Here is a 25,924-nt window from a genome sequence, read left to right on the forward strand (position 1 = left end):
CCTGGGATCATGACCTGAGCCGAAGGCAGACGCTTAACGACTGAGCCACCCAGGCGCCCCCAGGAATGTAGTTGTTATCTCATATATAGCAAAGAACAGATAATAATCTTGCTAATAGGAATCTAAAAGTGAAATAAGGCAATATATTGTTAAAGTAAATGCATTGGTTAGTAAACAACACTCATTTTTACAGACCATCTGCAAGTCAGCAAAAACAGAACTCAAATACTTTTAGGTGAGTGAAGACATGGGCTCCAGGAGATGCCTTAAAAATGGATGCTGCCACACTCCAACCCCCATCCACCAACCAAAGGGGGAGCTAAAACTCTTATCAGTAAGGAATGGATGAGCCTGGCAAGGAAGTAAATTTGGGAATATACAAGATTTCACGCCTTTTCAGAGGTTCAGTATACTTGAACTGAAGTGAGTGAGTGGCTAATTTTCATTTTGTAGGAACTATATTATTTTCAGTCCAGGGAACAGTTGACTGGCTCCCGGTTTATCTGTGGAATATACCTTGTGTTTGCATAAAAACTAACAATGATACAAAGAGACATAAATATTTTGTTGAGTTACCTGTTGTCTTCGTTTTTCCTCTTCGAGAGCAGCTTTGGCTTCTGCCTCTTTTATCTGTTTATAGACATTTAAAAGCGAATTAACATTGTAATCATCAAATTTTATTTAGAATTTTAACATCTTCCCACCCAGGATCCACTAACCCATAACAACTTTTGGTAACTTTATATTGGAAATTACCTAAAGACATGTAAAATGTTACACTGAGGTGTTACCAAGGTTCTAACAGACTGTGAGGTGAGGGGAGGGATAGTTGTTGTCCTTTATATAAACATTTGAGCTTAACAACTTAATAGATATGAGATTACAATTCAAAGAATTACAAAATTGCAAAATGAAAGTGTTAAAACTGATTTTTTTCTCTTGAGTTACCATACTAAGTCTACAATAAATTATTAAATACCACTCTTTTTCTAGAGTTGAAATTGACCATTTTCCACAAATGCTCTATCTGGAAGGGACCTTAGTGTTAAGTAAAATCAAGAGTTTATTCATTAATTGGATTGATGGAGGGAAATAGTGACACTAGAGGTAACCCAAACAGCAAAGAATTCCAAAATCTTATTTTGTCTTATTTTATTTTTTTTTTTAAGATTTTATTTATTTATTTGACAGAGAGAGAAACAGTGAGAGAAGGAACACAAGCATGGGGAGTGGGAGAGGGAGAAACAGGCTTCCTGCGGAGCAGGGAGCCTGATGCGGGGCTCGATCCTGGGACCCTGGGATCATGACCTGAGCCGAAGGCAGACGCTTAATGACTGAGCCACCCAGGTGCCCCTTACTTTGTATTATTTTAACCTAACTTTCAGGAGGCTTACACTAACATTAAGATGAACAACTATGTTCTGGAGCACATATACTAACTGGTGGTACAAGGATGGAAAGAAAATCTAGTACACACTAGACAATAAAGAGCACACTTGGGGATTCAAAATAGGTCTATAAAACTAGGCTTTCCTGGGGCGCCTGGGTGGCTCAGTCGGTTAAGCATCTGCCTTCAGCTCAGGTCATGATCCCAGGGTCCTGGGATTGAGCGCCACTTCAGGCACCCTGCTCAGCAGGGAGTCTGCTTCTCCCTCTCCTTCCTGCTTATGCTCTCTCTCTCACTCTCTCTTTCAAATAAATAAATAAAAAGTCTTAAAAAAGAAAAAAATAGGCTTTCTTATAAAAGCAAAAAAGATGAGATTTTGAGTTCTTTGTAATAAGCACATAAAGTAATGCACAAAATAAATAGGAAAAGGCCATTAATTAGCACATGAAAAATGACATTTGGGGCACCTGGGTGGCTCAGCTGGTTAAACATCTGACTCTTGATTTTGTCTCAGGTCATAATCTCAGGGTTGCAAGATCGAGCCCTGTGTCGGTCTCTGCGCTCAGTGGGGAGTCTGCTTGAGATTCTCCCTCAACCTCTGTCCCTCCCCCAACCAACCCTGTGCTCGCTCACACTATCTCTCTTTAAAAAAAAAAAAGACATTTAACATGACATTACCTCAGATGCTTTCCGCTTCATTTCCTTGCATGTTGTGTCACATTCTATTGAAATCTGATTTTCACGTACTTTGTTGCACTGCAATTCCTACAAATAACATTTTTTTTAAAAATTTGATTTTAAAAGATTTTTAGAGTCCTCAGAGTCCTAACTGTATGCCATAAAAAAGCAAAATATCTGACAGTTTAAGGTTATGCATATTATTTAAAAGTCATGTTCATGAATATTTAATGATGTTACAAGTATTAAATGTCTTGATTCAAACAGTGATCATTCCTTTATTTACTCCTAACTGGAAAAAAGTGAATACCATAAAATTTAAAGCATCCATTTAATAATTATTTACTAAGAGCCACTATCAATTTGGCTTCAATTTCCTTTTCATTCTTTATTTTTCTTTATTGTTTTGTGCTATAAAATGCTCCAGAGTAGTACCACCCCATGCAGCTTTCTGAGACAATAAAAATGTTCTACATCTGTGCTATTCAAAGGAGGAACACTAACTCCACACGGCTACTGAAAACTCAAAATGTGGCCAGTGAAATCAAGGAAATGAATGTTTACTACTATTTCATGTTGATTCATTAAAATTCAAATTTGGCTGTATGTGTGCCAACAGATACATGCAAGTGTGCTCAACGTCGTTAATCACCACGGAACGCAAATCTAAACCACGATGAGATAATCAACCCACAATTGTTAGAATAACTATAATTGAAAAGCCAATAGATAACAAGTGTTGACAAGAGTATAGGAAAAAAAAAAGAAATCTTGTACAGTGTTGGTGGGAATGTAAATTAATATTGCCAGTATGAAAAACAGTATGGAGGCTTCTTAAAAAAATTTCAAATAGATCTAATATAGGTTCTAGCAGTCTTACTCTCGGATATATATCCAGGAAATGAAAAAAGTAAGAAATATCTGTGCTCCAACGTTCACTGCATCATTATTCACAATAGCCAAGATATGGAAACAAGGTATGTGTCCATCAGTGGATAAATGGATGAAGAAAATGTGATCTGCCCACCTATCTACAATAATGGAATAGTATTTAGCCACAAAAAAGAAGGAAATCCTGACATTTAGAGAACATGGGTGAACATGGAGACAATCAGGTTAAGTAAAATAAGACAGATATAGATAGACAAATACTGTATGATCTTACTAATATGTGGAATCTAAAAAATTAGAAAAGCTACAAAGGGAATGGAGATTGCCAGGAGCTCAGGGTGAGGTGAAATGTGGAGAAATTGGTCACTGGGTAGAAATTTTCAGTGATAAAATGAGTAAGTTCTGAGGAATCTAATATATGGCATGCTTGCTATAGTTAATAATACTGTATTATATACTTTAAATTTGCTAAGAGAGTAGAATGTGTTCTCACCACAAAGAAATGGTAACCAGGTGGTAAATGTTAATTAGCTTGATTGCTGTGATCATTTCACAGTGTGTATGTATACACAATCATCATGTGTGCATTATTTTTTTAAAGATTTTATTTATTTATTTGACAGAGAGAGAGAGACAGCGAGAGAGGGAACACAAGCAGGGGGAGTGGGAGAGGGAGAAGCAGACTTCCCGCTGAGCAGGGAGCCGATGCGGGGCTCAATCCCAGGACCCTGGGATCATGACCTGAGCCGAAGGCAGATGCTTAACAACTGAGCCACCCAGGTGCCCCCATGTGTGCATCTTAAATATATACAATTTTTGTCAATTGTGCATCAATAAAGCTAAAAAATATTCAAATAAATAAACAGCAATATGTGGCTAATGGCTACCAACTCATGCAGTTCTACAGAATTTTCTGGAGAGCTACAAATTTTCCTCTCAACCATTTAATTTTTTAAAAAGTTTTAAAATTTTTTAAAATTGGTCTAAAGTTTGTTTGCACTTCAATGCCTCCTTAGTCAAACAATAAAAACCTAATCTACTCTTTTCTTGATGATGTGACATCAATCCTATAATCAATTTGTGAACTATTTGAATAAGTGGTCCTTATTTTAAAGTCCTAGAATTTGCTTTTGTAGATGTTTTATCTATCTTTTTATTGCTGCCAGATATCACTTTTGCTCTAAGTGTACCTATCTATATCAAATTCTCCTTTCTTACCAAACTCTCAGATACTATTTTTTTTTAGTTTACATTTACCAGAGTTAAGATATGTGATCATCAATCCTATGAGCAAAGTACACATACTTTAATGAAAACACTTTATAGCATGGAATTTTATTATTTAGAGGGTTTTTTCCCTCACTTTAGTTCTTCATTTTTGGCTGAGGTTGTTATAAACAGAGTCCTCCAGGGATAGTCCAGACAAAGAAAAAATAACATATACAAACATTAAGGACAAAAAAAAATATCGTGTTTGCAGTTAAGTCTATCAGCCTGAAAGAGGGATCCTACCCTTCCTCATTCCAAGGTACTTATCGAGCACCTATTACATGAAAAGCACTTTGCTAGGGACAGGGGACACGATAAGAAAAATAATATAATAATGTGGTAAGTAGTAGCAGCTATTATTTATTAAACATTAACAATCATTGTGCTAAATGCTATATAAGCATTACCTCTTTCATTCCTTTCAATAAATCTATGTATAAACTCTATTTTATGGATGAGAAAACAAGGTTACAGACATCCCTAGAATCACAAAGCTTTTAGTCATGAACCTAGAATAAAGAAAACTAAGCAGAAACAGCATCTAAGACTTCGCAAGAGAGTCAGGGGAAGGAAGACCTTCCCAAACAAGGAAATGCTTGCACTGAGTACTAGCAGGATTCTAGTAAACGGAACAGTAAAGGGAAAAAACTTGGCATTTTACAGAAAAGAAAGAATGTCTACATTGCCACAGATTAAAAGGGAGTATAGCATATATGTTAGGGCACTCAAGTAACAGAGTCACAGGATGACTGCTGGAGGATGAGAGCGGAGACAAGCACGCAAAGGTACCATCATGGATTCTCTCGAATGCCAAGTCTGTATGTGCACACATGTTTCTTTTAAATGCATATTTCTTCCCATAAGTGATGAAGAACCATTGAAGAACTTAGATTAGGGTAATTATTATGCTTGGAGGCAAGGAAATCTGTTATGAAGCTGTTCTTAAAGTCCAAGAATGAGCTGTTGCCAAAGTTCTAGTGGGTGGCGACCGCACTTGGACAGTAACATGAGATGAGAGAAAATTTGAGAGACATCTCAGATTAAAATGGCGTGACCAAGCATTGATTTTCACATAAAGATGGTCCAATTTAGGGGCACCTGGGTGGCTCAAGTAGGTTAAGTGTCTACTCTTGCCTCGGGTCATGGTCCCGATGTCCTGAGATCAAGTCCCGCGTTGGGCTCCCTGCTCAGCCCTCTGCCCTTCACCCTGCACATGCGTGCACGCTCTCTCTCTCTCTCTCAGATAAATAAAATCTTAAAAAAAAAATAAATAAATCTTAAAAAAAAAAAAAAAGATGGTCCAATTTAAATATCTAAAACCTATGGATTCAACTCCAGAAGGGGTCAGGCCTATACATTTAAATTCAGAAGTTACCTATCCTAGGAAGTGAATAGAAGCTGTGAAAATAAATGAAAAGCAAAGATCCTCAGTAAAGGCAAAAGATTCTCAATAAATATTTGTTGGATGGATGAATACAAGAGTGAATTTAAAGAAAAGAAAAAGACTAGCTTTAGGGGATGACTCTAAGAACCTGAAGAAAAAAAGGAGTTGCAACTTTAACCAAGATAGCAAAAATCAGAGGTGGACAGTGTGAACAGGGAAGTCAAGGAAAAGGAGAACTGAAAACAAGACCACCCAGCCACTGACATCGGACAACAGTGAGCCTCCTCCTTTGTAAGCTTAGATGAACAGTGTGCAGTTTGCTTCCATCGAGCTTTCCAATCATTAGTTTTGCCCTTTTAATCCTCCATTACCTCTATCTTAAAATGAATTCTCTCCAAGTTTGTTATTTTCTAATTTTATAAGGCTATGTATGTGAAGTCTCTTTAAGGCTATGTTTTCACAACTCGATACTGCTGGCAAAAACTGTTTCATAAACAAGAGCAACAAAGGTTAATTCCGGACCATTTCTTAAACCATGAAACTCACTTTATTACTCACATTGTGTTCCTTGTACAAAGACCTCAAAGCTAGAGCATATTGATTCTATCCAAAAAGGGCACTGAATTTGATTCCAATACAAGACAAAGTTCTTTTATGAATAAATTACAGAAAACTAAATTGCCAAACAAAGCTGATTTTTAAAATATTTACAGAAACAGGCTAACAATAAAACGATTCTAAAAAATAAGATCTTAAAAGGCAAAAAGCCAAAGAACTACCAAAACACAAAGAAAATTTTTACATAAAAAAGTCTTTTCAATAACTTAAAATATTTACCTTTTTAATTCTTTTACAAGGACATCTAAGTTTTACCTTCTGGTTGCAATTAAAGGGACATTCACCAGGATGACACATCTCTTTGCATCTGTGACCACAAGGAAGCTAAAATAAAACCAAAGTAAGGCAATCACATATTTACATTGTAGTCAGACTCTGCAAACTCCCCTTCCTCCACAACTATTTTGAGAGAGAATCTATTACAATAGGGTCAATCAACCCTGGATAATCATCTAATTTTTCAACTTTTTCTTTTAGATATAAATTACTTTAATTACACAGAAATGTTACATATTCTCCCCAGTTCCACTCCAAGAGTCACTATTGTGACTAGTTATAGCCATGTGACTATGTTCTGGCCAATGGAATATAAGATTAAGTGCTTTTGTGCCTTAAAGCATTTCAAGAGCACACATCCATGTCCTTCCCTTCCCAATGTGCTTTAAATGATGACATTTAGAGCAATAATGGAAACCATGTGTCAAAGAGAAGCAGAGCTGCCTGGCTTACCTGGGTTCCTGGATGAATACGTGGAGCACAGTGACAAAACATCTACCTTCCCCGTATGGTTATATGAGAAAGAAAGAAAACTTCCTTGTCCTTAAGGTACTGTATTGTAATACAACTGCTTAGCCTTTTAATCTAATCATTTCTCTTTGCTACTATATATCAAAACATATTATATAGATAGCTAAATGAACTCAGTAACTGCCATGATATCTACATGGCTCCTTGTCTTTACTTATTTACTGTCTTCCTATCCCAGTCAAGCTTTCAGATGAAACGTTCTGACCTTCTTTGTATTCAAATCTTATCCAAATTTCAAGAAATGGCTTAAATCACCATAGAAGCATGATAGCAGTTTGCCTATATTTGAACAAATAATAGTAATTATGTAAGAAATATATTTCTAAACTATTATGACATTGTTTGTATGGTCTTAAACTTAAAAAAAAAGCTTAGACACCTCATAGATATCTGTCTCTCCAACCAGACTGGGAATAAAAGATACCACTAGTTACTGGTTAAATTCCAAAGTCAGGCTGCCTGCAACTGAGGGCCAGCTTCCCTGTTTATCAACTGTGAAACCTGGGGCAAGCCCCCCAACTTTTCTGTTCCTCACATATAAAACTGGGAACAGAGTAACAGAATTTTGTATAGCTGTTGTGAGGATTATATGTGCTTGATATATTTAGCTATTATAAAATATTTAGCTATATAAAATAATAAGTTAGTTGAGGGCAATGGTCTTCTATTTCTTTGTGTCTCTTATACTCATTAACAAAGACACCTTATAAATAGTAGGCATCTTAATAAACATTTGAATTCTCCAACTTTTGATCTTTATGATTCAGTAGATTCATCCTTCCAACTCTTAACTCTACTCACTTTAAAAAAATTCACAAGTTTTTTCCAATGCCTTTAGTGTCGCTCTAGTGTGCAATTAGATTTCTTGTTCTTTCATTTTTAGCTGAGACATTCCTACCAAAACTAAATTTGGACACTCAGACTACATTTTCATCAATCCCATCGTAGGGCTGAGCTGCTAGAATGAGTTCCACACTAGCATTCCTGGACCACTTCAGTTTTGTTTCTCTCTACACCTAACGAGGCCCCGAACACTGCTTAATAAGCTCAATATTTATTCACTGTCATATACCTGCCTCACAGGGCTGTTTAAAGTCTTTGTCTCCTCAACTTCATTCCCACCTTCACTCCTGCCAGTGCCTCTAGCCTGACTTCACGAAGAAGACAAACATTCGGCATCAGCTGACCACCTAGCCTCTCTTCTTCTCAAAACATGTCTCTGTAGTCTCTTGTTCCTTCTTTAACCTGTGAGGTAATGACATCAGTCATCTTCTCTAAAAGTAATTAACCACTCTACTTTACTTTCAATCAATAATTCCAAAGGGGAAAGTGACTAGGGAAGCCTGTCACAATCAATAAAGATCTTTCTGAAATTACACAGAATCATGCCTATAATATTCTATCTTTTCAATGTGTTGGGGGTTGATGAAAAGCTACAAACCACTGGTCTGGATGTTATATCTTTCTGCCTCCTAAAAGACCTCATGGTCACTCTTCACAATTTCACTACCATCTTGAAAGTCTCTCTTGTCTCTAGCTGAATCTTCTGCCTTCAAAATGTATCTTTTCTCTGAATACTGCATTTGATCCTGTTACCCCATCTAACAATTCTTCCATGAATCTCCATGCCTTTCACCTCCACTGCTGGTAGAAGATACAGAAGACATAAGTTGGGATGGCTATCTGGCTCATCACAATTTTCTCATGGCCATGGCTATGCTATCTGTTCTAGTCCCCTGTCTTTTGCTGCCTGTGCCAAGGGAGCCCCTCAACCTAAGGAGATCAATCAGATCTTCTCTCCTGATAATCTGAAAACTAAAAAGAAAGAGGTGGTGGTCTGAACAGTCCTCTCAGTACAGAGCCCCCTGAGCTCCTGCTGGCAAGCCCCTGGGGGCTGCCCAGATTCTGCTCTTCCCAAAGCTTGCTGTACAGCATTTCCTTCAGAGTCTATGAACTGGTCCCCAATATCCTCCAAATATATCTTCTTTTTGTGATAAGTTAATGAAACTGATTACTCTAGCTTACAAGGAGAACTGAAATTCATCCAGAAGTATACTATGCTGGTATCCAATATATGTCCCAGAGACAAAAATATTGCCATTAATCCTGAAAAAGTATTAAAAATCACTAGTAATCAGGAAAATGTAAATTAAAATAACAAAATGTCACAAGACTGGCAAAAATTTAAAACTCTGACAATACCAAGTGTTGGCAAGGATATGTCATGACAGGAACTTTAAAATACTGGCGGTAAATTAGAAAATTTACTGATAGTAAATTGTACAACTATTTTGGAAATCAATATGACATTAAGTTGAAATTATACATTCCCTATGACCAAGCAATGGCACCACCATATGCCTAGAGAAATCTATACACACATATACTAGAATGCACAAACAAGAATGTTCATAGCAATGTTCTGGAATAAAGTATGAGTCTGGAATTGGAAATAACTTAAATATCTACCCACAGTAAAGCAAATACAATAAGCCATAGTATACTCGTACAATGGAAACAAGACTATAGCCACATGCAATAAACACGACAAACGTAATGAAGAGCAAACTAAGGTCACAAAAGTTCATACTTTTGAACTTTTAGTATAAAATTAAGCAAACAAGGTTGTTTCCAGATACAAATATAAGTAGTGACAACCATAAATATAAGCAAGGAAATAGTTACTATAAAAGGCAGATGGAGGTAACAAATAGGATTGGGGGGGGGAACCACAGCCAGAGAGGGACTTTGGTAGACTTCTGAGATGCAACAATACTGTATTTTTTGACCTGGGTGAAGTTTTATGGTGTTGACTTTTTAACTATTTGTTAAATTGTCCATATATGTATTACGTACTTCTGAGTAGGTAGTAATTTCATTGTTTAAAAAAACCAGGTGTGCAAGTATGTGTTATCTCAAAAGCCAGATTATATTCTGAAAGAGCTGAAAAGCAGTTCCAAAGGAAGCTGATTAAAATGCATAATATATAATGACTGTATCTTCATTACAGACTTCACACCAAAAAATAGAGGTTTTTCTAAAACATCCAACCTTGATATTCATTTAAAGATGAGATGTCCTACTCTTTCCACTCAACGTGGGATGGTTTTCTTCTACTCTACTCAGCCCTTAACATCATTCTGCTAACACTTGCATATGTCATTTCAAACACCTTACCAAGAACCAATACTATCTAGTTCAAAATGTCCCATTTTAATCCCAACAATTAAAAAAAGCTTTTTAAAAATAAAGAGAGCTTGCAAAACAATACTGTTTATGGATAAATACCCATCCCATCATCACCATAGCTAGCACACATATAGCACTAAGACATTGACATATACTAAGACATTTACATTTAACTCATTAATACTCAGCACTCAGAAGTGAGTAGTATTATTGCCCCCATTTTATACATGAACAATTTGAGTTACAGACACATTAAATAATTTGCTCAAGTAAAAAGAAGAAAAGCTTCACAGGGATGATAAAACCAAATTCAGAAATAATTTTTAAAAGTAGAACTGTATATGTGGGGCACAGTTTAAAGGTGCAGTTCTTCATGGTATCTTAAATCTTCTTTTTGTTCAATTCAAACCAGTCCAGAAGATATACAGAGTATATATGAGAGCATCAGTGGAGCTAGAAGGATATGTCTATACCACTTCCACAGTTCAGTTTCATTCACATTCAAACATTTACCAACCACCTAATGTGTACAAACAGGGAACAAGGGGCTGGATACAAGGATAAATATGACATAGTGCCTGCCCCCAAGAAATCTATAGTATGGGGAAGGGAGGAGAAAGTAAACAAGAATTTATCAGTACATCAGAATTTATCATAATCCCATACCTTAACTCCAAGTATAAGATACCCACTGCAGATTCAAATGACACAGTTCTTGGTTGATCCTAAGTATGACTTCATTCTATAGCTTAGTGAGTCTCAAAGCCGTAATGCCAGACCAACAATATCACTATCACATATAAGATAAGAAATGCAAATTCTTGGGCCCCTACTCCAGGCCCTCAAAATCAGAAACTCTGGGGCAGGGCCCATTAATCTGTTTTAAGAAGCCCTTGAACTGATTGTTTGAGAAGCACTGCTGTAGTCTTAACAATGTCCAGAGGCCATAAACTAGAATAAGTTCTATTAGACACAAGGATATTCACCTGTTCACTCTTAGACTGTTTCGAACTATAACAGCTACTTGGATTGTTCCCAAACTAAGTCTATTTATTTCAAGAGAGCCCAAGGAGACTCCAGCAATACTAGGGCTCCAGACGGGCCTAGAGTCCAAAAATCATGAGCATGGAAAACAAATTTTTATATAAACAGTGATCACTCATCTAGTCCCACCAAATGTCGTAACATTATCACAACTGAATCATAGCCAAGGAAATGCTAAACTGCAAATTAGCAATCCCTGAATGTAATTTTGTTATTTCGAAATACAATCTCATACCAAGTTACTGAATCATTAAAAATGTAACATTCTCAACCACTTATTACCTGGAATCTGAATTTGGACAGAAGAAAATTTATTTTAACAAGGAAGAAGTCAGGATTTGAAGAAATCAGAAAATTAAATTTGAAATATCCCAATGCCCTTAGTTTCACTTATATAACAAAGACAGGGTTCTTAAAATCAGTTATTGCTTGAAATGGTCTCCCTTTTAATAATCTTACATAACTTTTAAAATACTCAAGTTCAATTTCCAATAGTTCTTAAACAGAAATCCATAAAAAGCATCCAAAGTTTTAGTTAAAAGAGGAAAAAACGAAAGAAGACAAAACCAGAGAGGGAGACAAACCATAAGAGACTCTTAATCTCAGGAAACAAACTGAGGGCTGCTGGAGTGGAGGGGGGTGGGAGGGATGGGGTGGCTGGGTGATGGACTTTGGGGAGGGTATGTGCTATGGTGAGCACTGTGAATTGTGTAAGACTGATGAACCACAGACCTGTACCCCTGAAACAAATAATACATTATATGTTATTAAAAAAAAAGGAAACATTGTTAACAAAAAGGCATATTATGCATTAATTTCTGTTTTTATTTAATCAAAGAGAATGACTACTATATTTAAGGCTTTGTCATCATCTCTCCCTGACTCTAAAGAGGATGAGAGAGAAGTGCATAAAGACAAAGAATTAAAATTAAAGTGGTACTGTTAGTACATCTGTAAGTCAAAAGGATTTCCTTTATAAATGTCCAACCAAACCAGATCACTGTCACTGCCGTACCTCCAACAACAAAGGAAATACTCTGACTTTTAAACTGACCAATTATAAAAAATAAATAAATAAATAAATAAATTGACCAATCATAGATAGACCACTTTGGTTTCCAAATTATCACCAAGATAAATCACCAGTGAGGTTTTTTTTTACAACTTTATACTCTGAACAATTTTTCTAAACTATTTTTGATACTTTCAGTACAAATACAATGCATATACAAGCATCAGAATCTTTAAAAATAAAACTTTATATATAAGTGCTTTATATTAATTCAAGATAATAATGAACCTTAAAGTTCACACATACACACACAAATATGCTTTTTAAATATCCTACTATGGATTTACTGCCTAACTGCCTATGACCCACACAGTTCTTTATCTATTTATATTTTAAGGGATGGAGGGGTAAGCATTAGGTCAATACTTTATCATATAAAGTATATAAGCTATCTTTAAAACTGCTTTTAAAAAATCTTCAAAGAGTCATTCCTAGTTCTAATACCCCAAAATTTCATAAAGAGATGTACATCTACAGTTAGTATATATTACATTTTTATAGACATCAATCACATTTTCCTCTCTGGACCCACATTTCTCGCAGGTTCAAAAAGACCCAAAATAAGAAGACCAAGAAAAAAAGAGAAAATCCAGAGAAACAATGCCCAAGAAATACAACTTAAAAGGTTCTATTAAAGCTTACCTCTTTAGGACACTGATTTTTGCAACAACTAAGGAGGTTCTTTTCATTTACATCAGCTGTGGTTATCTTTCTAAAAATAAGAGGAAGTTGTGATGACATTCAAACCAAAGTCCATTTTATAGCATAATCTCTCTAAAAATAATTTCCAACATATCCATAAAATTGTTTTATTTCACTTTTTCTTGAAAAATATTTTAATTGTGTATCATCTGTAACAACTGTCTTCAAATTACTTACCTGGTCTGATAACTGAAACCTTCCAGCCTTTTATCCATTACCAATAAATCAAATGTCAAAAGGGCAATCACTGCAAAAAGGAAGTATAAAACACACACAAAATATCATCTGTGCCTGGCCTTTAATAGGTCCTACTATTAAGGGGTCCCTGGGTGGCTCAGTCCCTTAAGCATCTGACTCCTGATTTTGGCTCAGGTCATGATCTCAGGGTGAGGGAATCAAGCCTCAAGTGGGGCTCCACGCTCAGCCCAGAGTCTGCTGGAAATTCTCTCTCCCTCTACCCCTTCCCCTGCGTGCCCTCATGCACTCTCTCTCCCCAAATAAATGGGTAATTTTTTTTTTAATTTATTCATTCAAGACACAGAGATACAAAGAGAGAGAATATGAGCAGGTGGAGCAGTAGAGGGAGGAGAAGAAGCAGGCCCCCCGCTGAGCAGGGAGCCCGATGCAGGGCTCCATCCCAGGACCCTGGGACCATGACCTGAGCCGAAGGCAGACGCTTAACCATCTGAGCCACCCAGGTGGCCCTAAATGGGTAAAATCTTAAAAAAAAAATTTCATATTATCTTCCCCTGTAGAGCAATCATTATTCATAACTATCATCTTCCTAAAGCTTCTACATAAAAGATTAAAAACTAATGATTCAATATATTACTTAAAAACTGACGCAGAAAATGCTCACCCAGATTTTTTTTTAAATTTTTATTTAAATTCCAATTAGTTACATAAATTGTAATATTAGTTTCAGGTATACAATATCATGATTCCACACTTCCATACAACACCCGGTGCTCATCACAACAAGTGCCCTCCTTAATCCCCATCACCTGTTTCACCCATCCCCCCCCCCCCCAAACACCTCCCCTCTGGTAACCAGCAGTTTGTTCTCTATAGTTAAGAGTCTTGTTTCTTGGTTTGCCTCTCTCTTTTTTTCCCTATGCTTGTTTGTTTTGTTTCTTAAAGAACAACAACAAAAAATTACTTCGAATTGAAGAATTTAGTAAGCTTATTTTAGGAAAGCTTTTTTGGTTTGTAAGCTATCAATGTTAGATATGGATTCATTTTAGACTTGATCATTTTAGATCAGTCTGTGTGCTTTTCTATTTGCTTGGTGGGCAATTCAGGAAAAGTCACAAACACCAAGGAATAAAACGACTTTGTCACAGACAGTTGAATATAATCACAATAGACACCCTTAAGATCCCTATCACATGTAGGTCAGTATTCTCTTCCCATTATCTTTCTTCTACTTTTGATTCTTTCTTTTCCTGCTTTTATTTCCCTTTATTAGACATAACTGCCAAAATATACCGTAAGTTTAGCCTAACTAACATCAAAACTATTAGCTTAAGTATATGTATAAATTAGCATAAATGTACTCTAAGGTAACATATGCAATTTTCTTAGCAAAAATTCACTTAATAATATCACAAAGTCTTTATACTGGCTCTATTTTTTTTTTTTAAAGATTTTATTTATTTATTTGAGAGAGAGAGAATGAGAGACAGAGAGCATGAGAGGGAGGAGGGTCAGAGGGAGAAGCAGACTCCCTGCCAAGCAGGGAGCCCGATGCGGGACTCGATCCCGGGACTCCAGGATCATGACCTGAGCCGAAGGCAGTCGCTTAACCAACTGAGCCACCCAGGCGCCCTATACTGGCTCTATTAAAAGTCCTATTTTCATTCTTACAGGTATGGTGCTCACCTCTGAAATTTATTTTTTTTTTAAAGATTTTATTTCTTTGAGAGAGAGAGAGAGAGCACAAGCAGGAGGAGTAGAGGAGGGAGAAGCAGGCTCCCCACTGAGCAAGGAGCCCACTGCGGGACTCGATCCTTGGACTCAATCCTGGGACTCTGGGATCATGACCTGAGCCAACAGCAGATGCTTAACCAACTCAGCCACCCAGGCACCCCAGCTCACCTCTGAACTTAAGAAACTTAAGACTTAATATCATTTTGTTCCTTTCACTTTATAATTAGGAACCAACTAATTTTCCAACGCCTGTATCTCTTATATCTAATTTCTATAGAAGAAATTACATGAAGCAGAAAAGAACTAAAAAAGATAATATGAAATAATTCACTGAATTGAAAGTAAATGAAATTATCATAATGAATACTGAGTCTGAAGAATTCTCTTTAAATACATACACTTCATGTTTTTGGAGGACTTTTAAAAACAGATCTATTAAGGTATGATGCAGAACACAATAATGTACACATTTGAAGTGGAAAATCTGGTAAGACTTGACATATGTTTACACCTATGAAACCATCACCACAATCAAGATAATGGACATACCCATCACCCTCAAAAGTTTCCTGTGTCCCTTTGGAATACCTTTATATTGCCCATCACCTGATAGGCAACCACTGATACGCTTTTTGTTGTATAGATTAGCTTCCATTTTCAAGAATTTTACATAATCAAATCATAGAGCATTAGTCTTTTTTGTTTGGCTTCTTTCACTGAAATCTTGAGATTTCACATTTTGAGGTTCATTCATGATATTGCAAATAACAATAGTTTATTTTTATTGTTGAATTTATTCCATTGTATGGATATACTATCATTTGTTTGTTTGTTTATTTTAAAGATTTTATTTATTTATTTGGCAGAGAGAGACACAGCGAGACAGGGAACACAAGCAGGGGGAGTGAGAGAGGGAGAAGCAGGCTTCCCGCTGAGCAGGGAGCCCGATGCGGGGCTTGATCCCAGAACCCCGTGATCATGACCTGAGCCGAAGGCAGATGCTTAACGACTGAGCCACCCAGGCACCCCCTACCACTTGTTTATTCACCTGCTGTTGGACATTTGGGTTATTTCCAGTTTTGGGTTATTACATATAAAAATATTATGAACATTCATGTACAAAGTTGTATGGACATACATTTCATTTCTCTTGGTTAAGTACCTAGGAATAGAATGGTTGTATCATATGGCGGGCAGACGTACAACTTTTTAAGAAACTGCTAAACCTTTTTCCAAGTGGCTGTTTCATTTTACATTCATATTAGCAGTGTATGAGTTCTAATTCTTCCATATCTTCTCCAACACTTAATACTGTCAGTCTTTTGTCTTTTTTTTTGTCTTTTTAATTTTAGCCATGCTAACAGGTACGTAGTTGTATCTCACTGTGATTTTTTTAGTTTTTATTTAAATTCCAATTAATGTACAGTGTAATACTAGTTTCAGGTGTACAATATAGTGATTCAATACTTTCATACAACACCTAGTGCTCATCACAACAAGTGCACTCCTTAATCCCCATCACCTATTTCACCCATTCCCCCCACCCACTTCCCTTTAGTAACCATCAGTTTGTTCTCTATAGTTAAGAGTCTGTTTCTTGGTTTACCACTTGCTTTTTTTCCCCCCCTTTGCTTGTTTTCTATCTTAAATTCCATATATGAGTGAAATCATGGTATTTGTCTTTGTCTGACTGACTTATCTCACTTTGCATAATACTCTCTACCTCCAACCATGTCATTGCAAATGGCAAGATTTCTTTCTTTTTTATGGCTGAGTAATATTCCATTGTATATACATATACATCTTCACCCATTCATCAGTTGATTGACATTTGTGCTGTTTCTATAATTCAGCTATTGTAGAACTGCTATAAACATCAGGGTGCATGTATGTCTTCAAATTAGTATTTTTGTATTCTTTGGGTAAATACCTAGTAGTGCAATAGTAGGATCATAGGGTAGTTCTATTTTTAATGTTTTGAGAATACTCTATACTGTTTTCCACAGTGGCTGCACCAGCTTGCATTCCTACCAACAGTGCAAGAGGGTTCCCCTTTCTCTACATCCTCACCAACAACTGTTGTTTCTTGTGTAGTTGACTTCATTCTGACAGGGTGTGCTGATATCTCATTATAGTTACGGTATTATAGTTTGGTATGCCTCTCCCTGAGGAGAGTGATGTTGAGCATCTTTTCATGTATCTGTTGGCCATCTGTAGGTCTTCTTTGGAAAAATATCTATTCATGTCTTTGGCCCATTTTGTAATTCAATTATCCATTTTTTGGATGTTGAGTTTTATAAGTTCTCTATATATTTTGGATAGTAACACTTTTTCAGATATGTCATTTGCAAATATTTTCTCCCATTCCATAGGCTGCCTTTTAGTTTTATTGATTGTTTCCTTTGCTGTGCAGAGCTTTTTATTTTGATGAAGTCCCAATAGTTTGTTTGGTTTTGTTTCCTTTACCTCAGGAGACATCTAGTAGGAAGTTGCTACTGCCAATGTCAAAGAAGTTACTGCCTGTGTTCTCTTCAAAGATTTATTGGTTTCCTGTCTCACATTTAGATCTTCAATCCATTTTGAATTTATTTTTGTGTATGGTGTGAGAAAGTGGTCCCGTTTCATTCTTTTGCATGTTGCTATCCAGTTTTCCCAACACCATTTGTTGAAGAGATTGTCTTTTTTCCATTGGATATTCTTTCTGCTTTGTAGAAGATTAACTTCCCATATATTTGTGGGTTCATTCCTGGGTTTTCTATCCTCTTCCCCTGATATATGTGTCTATTTTTGTGCTAGTACCATACTGTTTTGATTACCACAGCTTTGTAATATAACTCGAAGTCTGGAATTGTGATGCCTCCAGCTTTGCTTTTCTTTTTCAAGGCTGCTTTGGCTACTGGGGGTCTTTCAAGGCTGCTTTGGCTACTGGGGGTCTTCTGTAGTTCCATACAAATTTTAGGATTAAGTGTTCTAGCTCTGTGAAAAATGCTGGTGGTATTTTGATAGGGATTGCATTAAATGTGTAGACTGCTTTGGGTAATATAGGCATTTTAATAATATTTGTTCTTCTAATACATGAGCATGGGATGTCTGTTTCTTTGTGTCATCTTCAATTTCTTTCATCAGTGTTTTATAGTTTTCAGAGTACAGGTCTTTCACCTCTTTGATTAGGTTTATTGCTAGGTATCTTATGGTTTTTGGTGCAGTTGTAAATGGGACTGATTCCTTGATTTCTCTGTTGCATCATTACTGGTGTATAGAAATGCTAACAGATTTCTGTATATTTTTGTATCCTTGACTTTACTGAATTCATTTAGCAGTTCTAGCAGCCTTCTGAGTAGAGCCTTTTGGGCTTTCTCTATAGAGTATCATATGCCTTCTGCAAATAGTGAAAGTCTGACTTCTTCCTTGCCGGTCTGGATGCCTTTTATTTCTTTTTGTTGTCTAATTGCTGTGGCTAGGAGTTCCAGTACTATTTTGAATAAAAGTGAGAATGGCCATCCCTGTCTTGTTCCTGATCATAGAGGAAAAGTTCTCAGTTTCTCCCCAATGAGGATGATATCAGCTGTGGGCTTTTCATATATGGCCTTTATCACATTGAGGTATGTTCCCTCTAAGTCTACTTCGTTGAGGGATTTTATTATGAATCGATGTTGTACTTTGTCAAATGCTTTTTCTGCATCTATCGAAAGGATCATATGGTTTTAATCCTTTCTCCTATTAATGTGATGTATCACATTGATTGATTTGTGAATATTGAATCACGCTTGCTGCCCAGGATTTAATCCCACTTGGTCACAGTGAATGATTTTTTTTTTTTTAAATGTTGGATTCAGTTTGCTAGTATTTTATTGAGAATTTCTGCATCTATGTTCATCAGGAACATTGGCCTGTAGTTCTCTTTTTTAGTGATATCTGTATCTGGTTTTGACATCAGGGTAATGCTGGCCTCATAGAATGAATTTAAAAGTTTTCCTTCCTTTTTCTATTTTTTGGAATAGTTTGAGAAGAACAGTTATTAACTCTTCTCTAAATGTTTGGTAGAATTCTCCTGTGAAGCCATCTGGTCCTGTACTTTTGTTTGTTGGGAGTTTTTCAATTACTGATTCAATTTCTTTGCTGGTTACCAGTATGTTCAAGTTTTCTATTTCTTCCTGTTTCAGGTTTCATAGTTTATATGTTTCTAAGAATGTATTCATTTCTTCTAGTTTGTTCAATTTGTTGGCATACAGTTTTTCATGATACTCTAATTGTTTGTATTTCTATGATACTGGATGTTATTTCTTCTCATTTGTGATTTTATTTATTTGGGTCCTTTCTCTTTTCTTTTTGATAAGTCTGGCTAGAGGTTTATCAATTTTATTAATTTTTTTCAAAGAACCAGCTCCTTGTTTCATTGATCTGTTCTATTGTTTTCTTTTCTATATCATTTATTTCTGCTCTAATCTCTATTATTTCCTTCCTTCTGCTGGCTTTAGGCTTCATTTGTTGCTCTTTTTCCAATTCCTTTAGGTATAAGGTTAGGTTGTTTATTTGAGATTTTTCTTGCTTCCTGAGGTAGGCCTGTATTGCTATATTCTTCCCTCTTAGGACCGTTTTTGCTGCATCCCAAAGGTTTTGGACCATTGTGTTTTCATTTTCATTTGTTTCCATGTATTTTTTTCTTTATTTCTTCTTTGGTTTCCTGGTTGGTCCATTCATTGTTTAGTAGCATGTTCTTTAACCTCCATGTATTTGTGGTTTTTCCAGATTTTTTCTTGTGGTTGACTTCTAGTTTCATAGTGTTGTGGTAGAAAAGGTGCATGGTATGGCTTTAATCTTTTTGTATTTGTTGAGGCCTCTTTTGTAACCTAATATGTGATCTATCCTGAAGAATGTTCCATGTACACTTGAAAAGAATGTGTATTCTGCTGAAAAACAAACACTTCAAATGTATTCAAGGAAAGGAAAAAGGAACTCCAGACAACTGTAGTAATGGAAGCCACCTCAATCCATATATATCCACACATCCCCCCTAAAAATCATTCAGCTCATTAATAAAATCACTCAAATCCCATAACTTCCAAATAACTAGAAGATACAAATTTCTACAAATTTCAAAATTACCTATAAGTAGAAAAATAAATACCAATTCATAGCAGAGCTATTTCTCAAGCTCCCTTAGCAAATCATTTCAGAGAACCAGGAGTGTTCCGGAAAAACTGAGCAGAAAAGAGAAGAGGGTAACTGAGCTAACATCACACCAAAAAGAGAAAGTCCACCCAGATGTGAAAAATCTTGGTAGATCAGAGCACTAACTATGGGAAGAAACTTTAAAAAGTGTACAAGAATTAAGGAGCCAATCATGAAAGGCAACACTCTGGACAAGAAGGTAGAAAAGTAAAGACACCCTTTGGAGACAGTATGATGAAGGGAAAAAGAAGTAAGAAAGGGAAATTCAGGCCCTGCAAGACCAAAGAAAATCTCTTTCCTCAGTATCCCTCATTAATAAAGCAAAATTGCCATCTTCACTTTCCCTATAAAACTTCTAAAGCTAAAGTAATATTTTATTCTTAAAATTTCAACAAAACAATTTTCATATTTAAAAAGAATGAAATTTGACTTTTCCAATTTAAGAAAACATGAGCCTACAGTATAAGTGACAAAAACAAATTTAAGGGTGCCTGGGCGCCTGGGTGGCTCAGCTGGTTAAGCAACTGCCTTCGGCTCAGGTCATGATCCTGGAGTCCCGGGATCGAGTCCCGCATCGGGCTCCCTGCTCGGCAGGGAGTCTGCTTCTCCCTCTGACCCTCCTCCCTCTCATGCTCTCTGTCTCTCATTCTCTCTCTCTCAAATAAATAAATAAAATCTTAAAAAAAAAAAAAATTTAAGGGTGCCTGAGTGGCTCAGTTGGTTAAGTGACTACCTTCAGCTGAGGTCATGATCCCAGAGTCCCAGAATCAAGTCCCGCATCGGGCTCCCTGCTCAGTGGGGAGCCTGCTTCTCCCTCTGACCCTCCCCCATCACGTGCTCTCTCTCTCGCTCACTCTCTGTCAAATAAATAAATAAAATCTTTAAGAAAATTTAATATTAACAGGCATTTCTCAAAAAGTACTTATGTTCAAAAAATCAGAAACAAAGTCATATTCCCAAATTTAACTTCAATAAAATACACTTACAAAGAGCCCACTTTACAAACTTGGGTGAATGAAGCTGAACAAGTTAGTAAATTATGTTAGATTGTGATTAAGTAGAAAAAAATGGGAATTTTTTTCCCCTCCACATAATCCACAAGCAAAAACATGCATTTTATTAAGTGTACATATTTTTTAAGTAAATATAGAAGTCATAGCGTACTATGACAAATGCCATAACAGCTACATTTGTAATAAAAGTCCGTAATTTAAAAATTATGCCTCAATAACTATGTGCACTTCAACTTTTCATCCAACAAAATTCTAGTTTGACACTGTTATTCGAGCAATCTGCTATTATATTTTTTAAAGCAGCGATATAAGCTTTTTCCTTAAAAAATCTTATACAGAATCCCCAAATGGAAAAAAAACCAGAATTGTCTTTGAATTGTATTGTCTTTTAATTGTATTTATAAGGTGAAATATTCTACGTTTCTTTCTTCAGGTCCCTACTGGAAAATCTAGTCTTCTAACGTCTACGGGCAACACTGAATAATGTTCCTTGAAGTACTCTTTATAGGGTTCTGAATTATGAAAAGATACTAGTTAAAAATACTTACAGTAAAACAAGAATATTTCTTCAGTCCACTTACCTACATTCCACATATAGGCTTGTGATCTTGCAGTGACATTTTATTCTAAGCATCTGAACACAAGGAGGACATTCTCCAGGGTGACATGGCAAAACACATGGATGGGGACAACCCAGAGGCCGTGATTTAGAGCACCCTTCTTCACACTGAAGGCATTCTGGGCCAGCCTGATAGGTAGTAAGGAAATAAATCATCTAAGTACAGAAGTCTAACATTTCCATATATTAAAATTATAAAATTTATGTATCCCATTAAAAGAAAGTACTTTTGCAGCTCTTAGGAATACAGTTAATAAAATGGTGCACTCTTAAAAATGGTTTCACTCTTAAAAATATTCAAAATGAAAAAAATACATATTCAAAATGAAGAACAGCAAGATTATCAATATGACCACTATTCACAAAGAGTTTTATGTCTACAAACCTCATTAAATCAAACTGCTTCATCTTGAAATTGTACTTGATTGCGAGTATTCCTACTAAAAATGTAAATTAGTTCCTAAAGAATAGCCAGTAGCAGAACAAAATAAAACAGTTTGTTTTTTTATATTTTATTAATTTGAGAGAGAGAGAAAGAGGGAAAGAGAGAGAGCACAAGCAGGAGGAGCGACAGAGGCAGAGGGAGAAGCAGGCTCCCTGCTGAGCAGGAAGCCCGATGCAGGGCTCGATCCCAGGACCCCGGGATCATGACCTGAGCCGAAGGCAGATGCTTAACTGACTGAGCCACCCAGGCACCCCAAAATAAAACACTGTTAATTCATTTCCACCCAACAAACATGATCACCATCAAACTAAAGAAATCAACACTCTGTTAATACATAAATAAAAATTCCCAAAGCATGCAATGTTCTGGAGACACTGCTCTCACCTTGCCAAAGAGAAACATGCATAAAGGGGAAAAAGGAGAATGACCAGCAGTTTATGTTTTAATGTACTTCAATGAACCAAAATTACATTACATTTACAAATACATGTATTTCTTTTTTTTTTTTTTTAAAGATTTTATTTATTTATTTGAGAGAGAGAGAGAAACCACATGAGAGGGGGGAGGGTCAGAGGGTGAGGCAGACTCCCTGCCAAGCAGGGAGCCCAATGCGGGACTTGATCCAGGGACTCCAGGATCATGACCTGAGCCGAAGGCAGTCGCTTAACCAACTGAGCCACCCAGGCGCCCTACAAATACATGTATTTCAATGTAACTCAACAAGGCACATCTCTACTCTAGGAATTTAATAATTTAACTACCATCTACCTACTAAAGAAGTTCAAAAATTATTATTGCAGGCTATTACTTATTTTCACATGTCATACATGAGATAAAGTAAGAGAGCTACAGACAGGGATACTAAGTCTTAAAGTTTAAAAATTTTGTTATCATTCCTAAGTATAGCCATGATTACAAAAGAGTGATTATGTCAATAAAAATCTAAACTATTTTTGACATGTAGGATTATGTCAATAAAAATCTAAGCTATTTTGACATGTAGAAACACAAAAAGTGTTTCAATTATGAGACATTCTTCTAAAAATAATTTCTATTTTTTATTTTTAAAAGTACATTAATTTATTCTACATTCTTTCAGCATCATATGCCAGGAATTATTCACATGCTGGGAATATGCAAAATGGGAGAGATCCCTGACCTAAGAAACTTAAATTTAAGTGAGGGAGGTAAAGAACATAATAGAATGTCTTCATAAATACTCTGAAAAAAGAAAAAGCAGGTTAAGAGGGAGTAAAAGGAGCAGTAAGAAGGAAGCCTATCTGATAAAGTTCATGTTTGAACAGAATAAATAAGGGAGAGAGCCATAAAAATGTAGAGTCCCAGAGAAAAGAACACTAAGTGCAAAGCCTCTGACGTAGAACAAATTTGGAATATTCAAGAAATAGCAAGAACAGAAGTAGAAATGAGCACGTGAGTGATGAGTGAAGAGGGAGGAAAGGTAGTCAGAAGTTAGATCATTATGAAACCTTATAGGCCATCATAAGGCCATTTGGATTTTATCCTAAGAGTAACTGAAAGCTACTGATGGGTTTTGAACAGGGAGATAACACACCTGACCTACATTTTTTTTTTTTTTACTTACATTTTTAAAAGATGAATCTAGCTGATGCAGTAAGAGAAAAGTGGGAGTAGAGAAGTTGGCTGGGAGAATATTACAGACATCTCTAGGGAAGAGATGATGGTGGCTTGGATGAGGATGTTAGTGGTGGAGATTATAAGAAATGGTCAGATTCAGGGATGTACTTTGAAGATAAACCTGACAAGGATCTTGTGAGACAAGGACAATGAAGAAAGAAATCAAGAAATGTTCCTCCCTTTAATCAGCAGAACTGGGTAAAACTGGTAATACAACTTTCTGAAATGGGAAAGACTAGGAGAAAGATAGGCCGAGAAATCTCAAAATACGCAAATATAACCAAAGATGACACACACAGTCTGTTTCACTTGTTTTTTCCTGGCTATGTGGTACACCTGCAATAATCTTTCATTTAAATAACATGAACAGAAGAACATACTGGGCTGGGAGTTAAGACAGGGATACTACCACTCTCTGATTACTACTGTCCTGTTACACGATCATGAACAAGTCACTTGACAACCTTCAGTTTCCCTATCTGCAAAAGAAGAATTATATTGATGATATGAGGCTCCTTCCTTCCAATTACGAAAAAAAAAATCACTAAATCTGTACTTGCTAAGCTATCTTCCTGGATCACTTCCAATACAGCAGGCCTGGCTGTCAAATATCTTACACAGTTCTCCTTTAAAAAAAAAGGAAAACAAATTTTAACCCAGGGAACAATATTGGAATAATCCACAATAATTCCCTTATCAGTCATATCAGCTTTTAAAATGAGTTTTTTTTCTGATTCATAAGAAAGCTGGAAATCCAGAGAAGACAGCAATCCTAATTTTAAGCAATGAGATGATGATAAGGAAAGCAGAATAAACATTTGGGTTACTTTACAAATTGGAAAATAAATCTTGATAGGTAAAATTCTTTTTTTCCCATTTTATTAACATATATTTGACATTTTGTAAATTTAAGGTGTTCAACATTTACATACTGTAATAAGATTGTCACTGTAGCAATAATTAGTACCTCTATCACATTACAAAATTATCCCTTGTTTTTAACGGCTGGAATAATTAACTTCCAATCTCTTAGTGAGATTGATGATCGTAACAAAATTCTTTTTTTTTAAATCAATGAAACATCACACATCACACACATTGCCCTTAGCAGTGATTCTCAAACATTTTTGTGCATGATCAATCACTTGGCAATCGTTAAAATACTTAGGTGAGACCTGAGATTTTGCATTTCCAACAAGATTCCAGGTGATGCCCATCACTCAGACAACACTGCATGGCAAGGGTCTATCACATACATAATTACATAAGAAATATATGTGCCTATGTGTGATTATGTACATATATTTTCTTTTTTTTTTTTTTTTGGTACAGATTTTTCCCAAAGAGAAAAGACTATCTTCATTATTTCTTCTTTCAGTCACTCAAAAATATTTGTACTCAGGTTTGCTTGGGAAATACACACACTTCATTTGCCATCAATCTCACACCTTTCCCCAGTTAACCACTGTTCCACTCACTCCAGTCAATGAATTAGACAATAGGGATATATTTGTTGCTAATGGTAGCAATCAAAGGCACTGCTTGTAAGAATAGCCTTAATTGGACTGAGATCTGCCAGTAAGGCCAGGGAAAGAGACCAGAACAGAGATAAGAAGCAAAAGAGTTTTGATTCCAGTCAATTCAATAAACACTTTTAAATACCTGCTATGTTGTAGGCTCTGTGCTAGAATTCAAGGTAGAAACTGCGTTAGAATTCCAGAGCCATCTGGGTCAAGAGAGACATACAAGGAGATCTTCTCTAATGGGTCTCACTTGAGATGTTACAGTAAGGAATTCATTTTAAAGAGTTTATGAATTATTTCATTTTTAATATATAAATTATAATGACTGCAAAGTAATCCCCCAAATAATGTAATTTTCACTCACTTGCACTGCCTCAGCCTTCCATGAATGGGAGATAAAGATGGACTTGTAGCTAAATTAAGAACTGCACATAACTTATAACCCATATTTTACCACAGCCATTACCCATGAAGCAATGCTGGGATAATCCAAGATAATTCCCCAATCAGTGTCATATCAGCTCTT

General features: G+C 36.1%; 1 protein-coding gene across 7 annotated transcripts in view; it reads right to left on the bottom strand.

Annotated features, from left to right (window-relative positions):
- Nucleotides 1-25,924, bottom strand: part of NFXL1 (nuclear transcription factor, X-box binding like 1) — a 74,715-nt gene that overhangs the window by 4,135 nt on the left and 44,656 nt on the right. For 6 of the 7 annotated variants that reach the window (XM_032400309.1, XM_032400313.1, XM_032400312.1 and 3 more), the window contains exons 18-22: nucleotides 21,737-21,903; nucleotides 12,982-13,051; nucleotides 6,447-6,551; nucleotides 2,066-2,152; nucleotides 577-630 (exon numbers count right to left, since the gene is read on the bottom strand). In XM_032400309.1, coding sequence (XP_032256200.1) covers nucleotides 577-630; nucleotides 2,066-2,152; nucleotides 6,447-6,551; nucleotides 12,982-13,051; nucleotides 21,737-21,903 — 483 coding nt within the window. Of the gene's footprint in view, nucleotides 1-576; nucleotides 631-2,065; nucleotides 2,153-6,446; nucleotides 6,552-12,981; nucleotides 13,052-13,218; nucleotides 13,289-21,736; nucleotides 21,904-25,924 lie in introns of those variants that run through there. The other variant, XM_032400315.1, reaches the window with a different exon arrangement.

This window comes from Phoca vitulina, unplaced genomic scaffold (assembly GCF_004348235.1).
Source record: "Phoca vitulina isolate PV1807 unplaced genomic scaffold, GSC_HSeal_1.0 scaffold3, whole genome shotgun sequence".
Classification (NCBI taxonomy): Eukaryota; Metazoa; Chordata; class Mammalia; order Carnivora; family Phocidae; genus Phoca; species Phoca vitulina.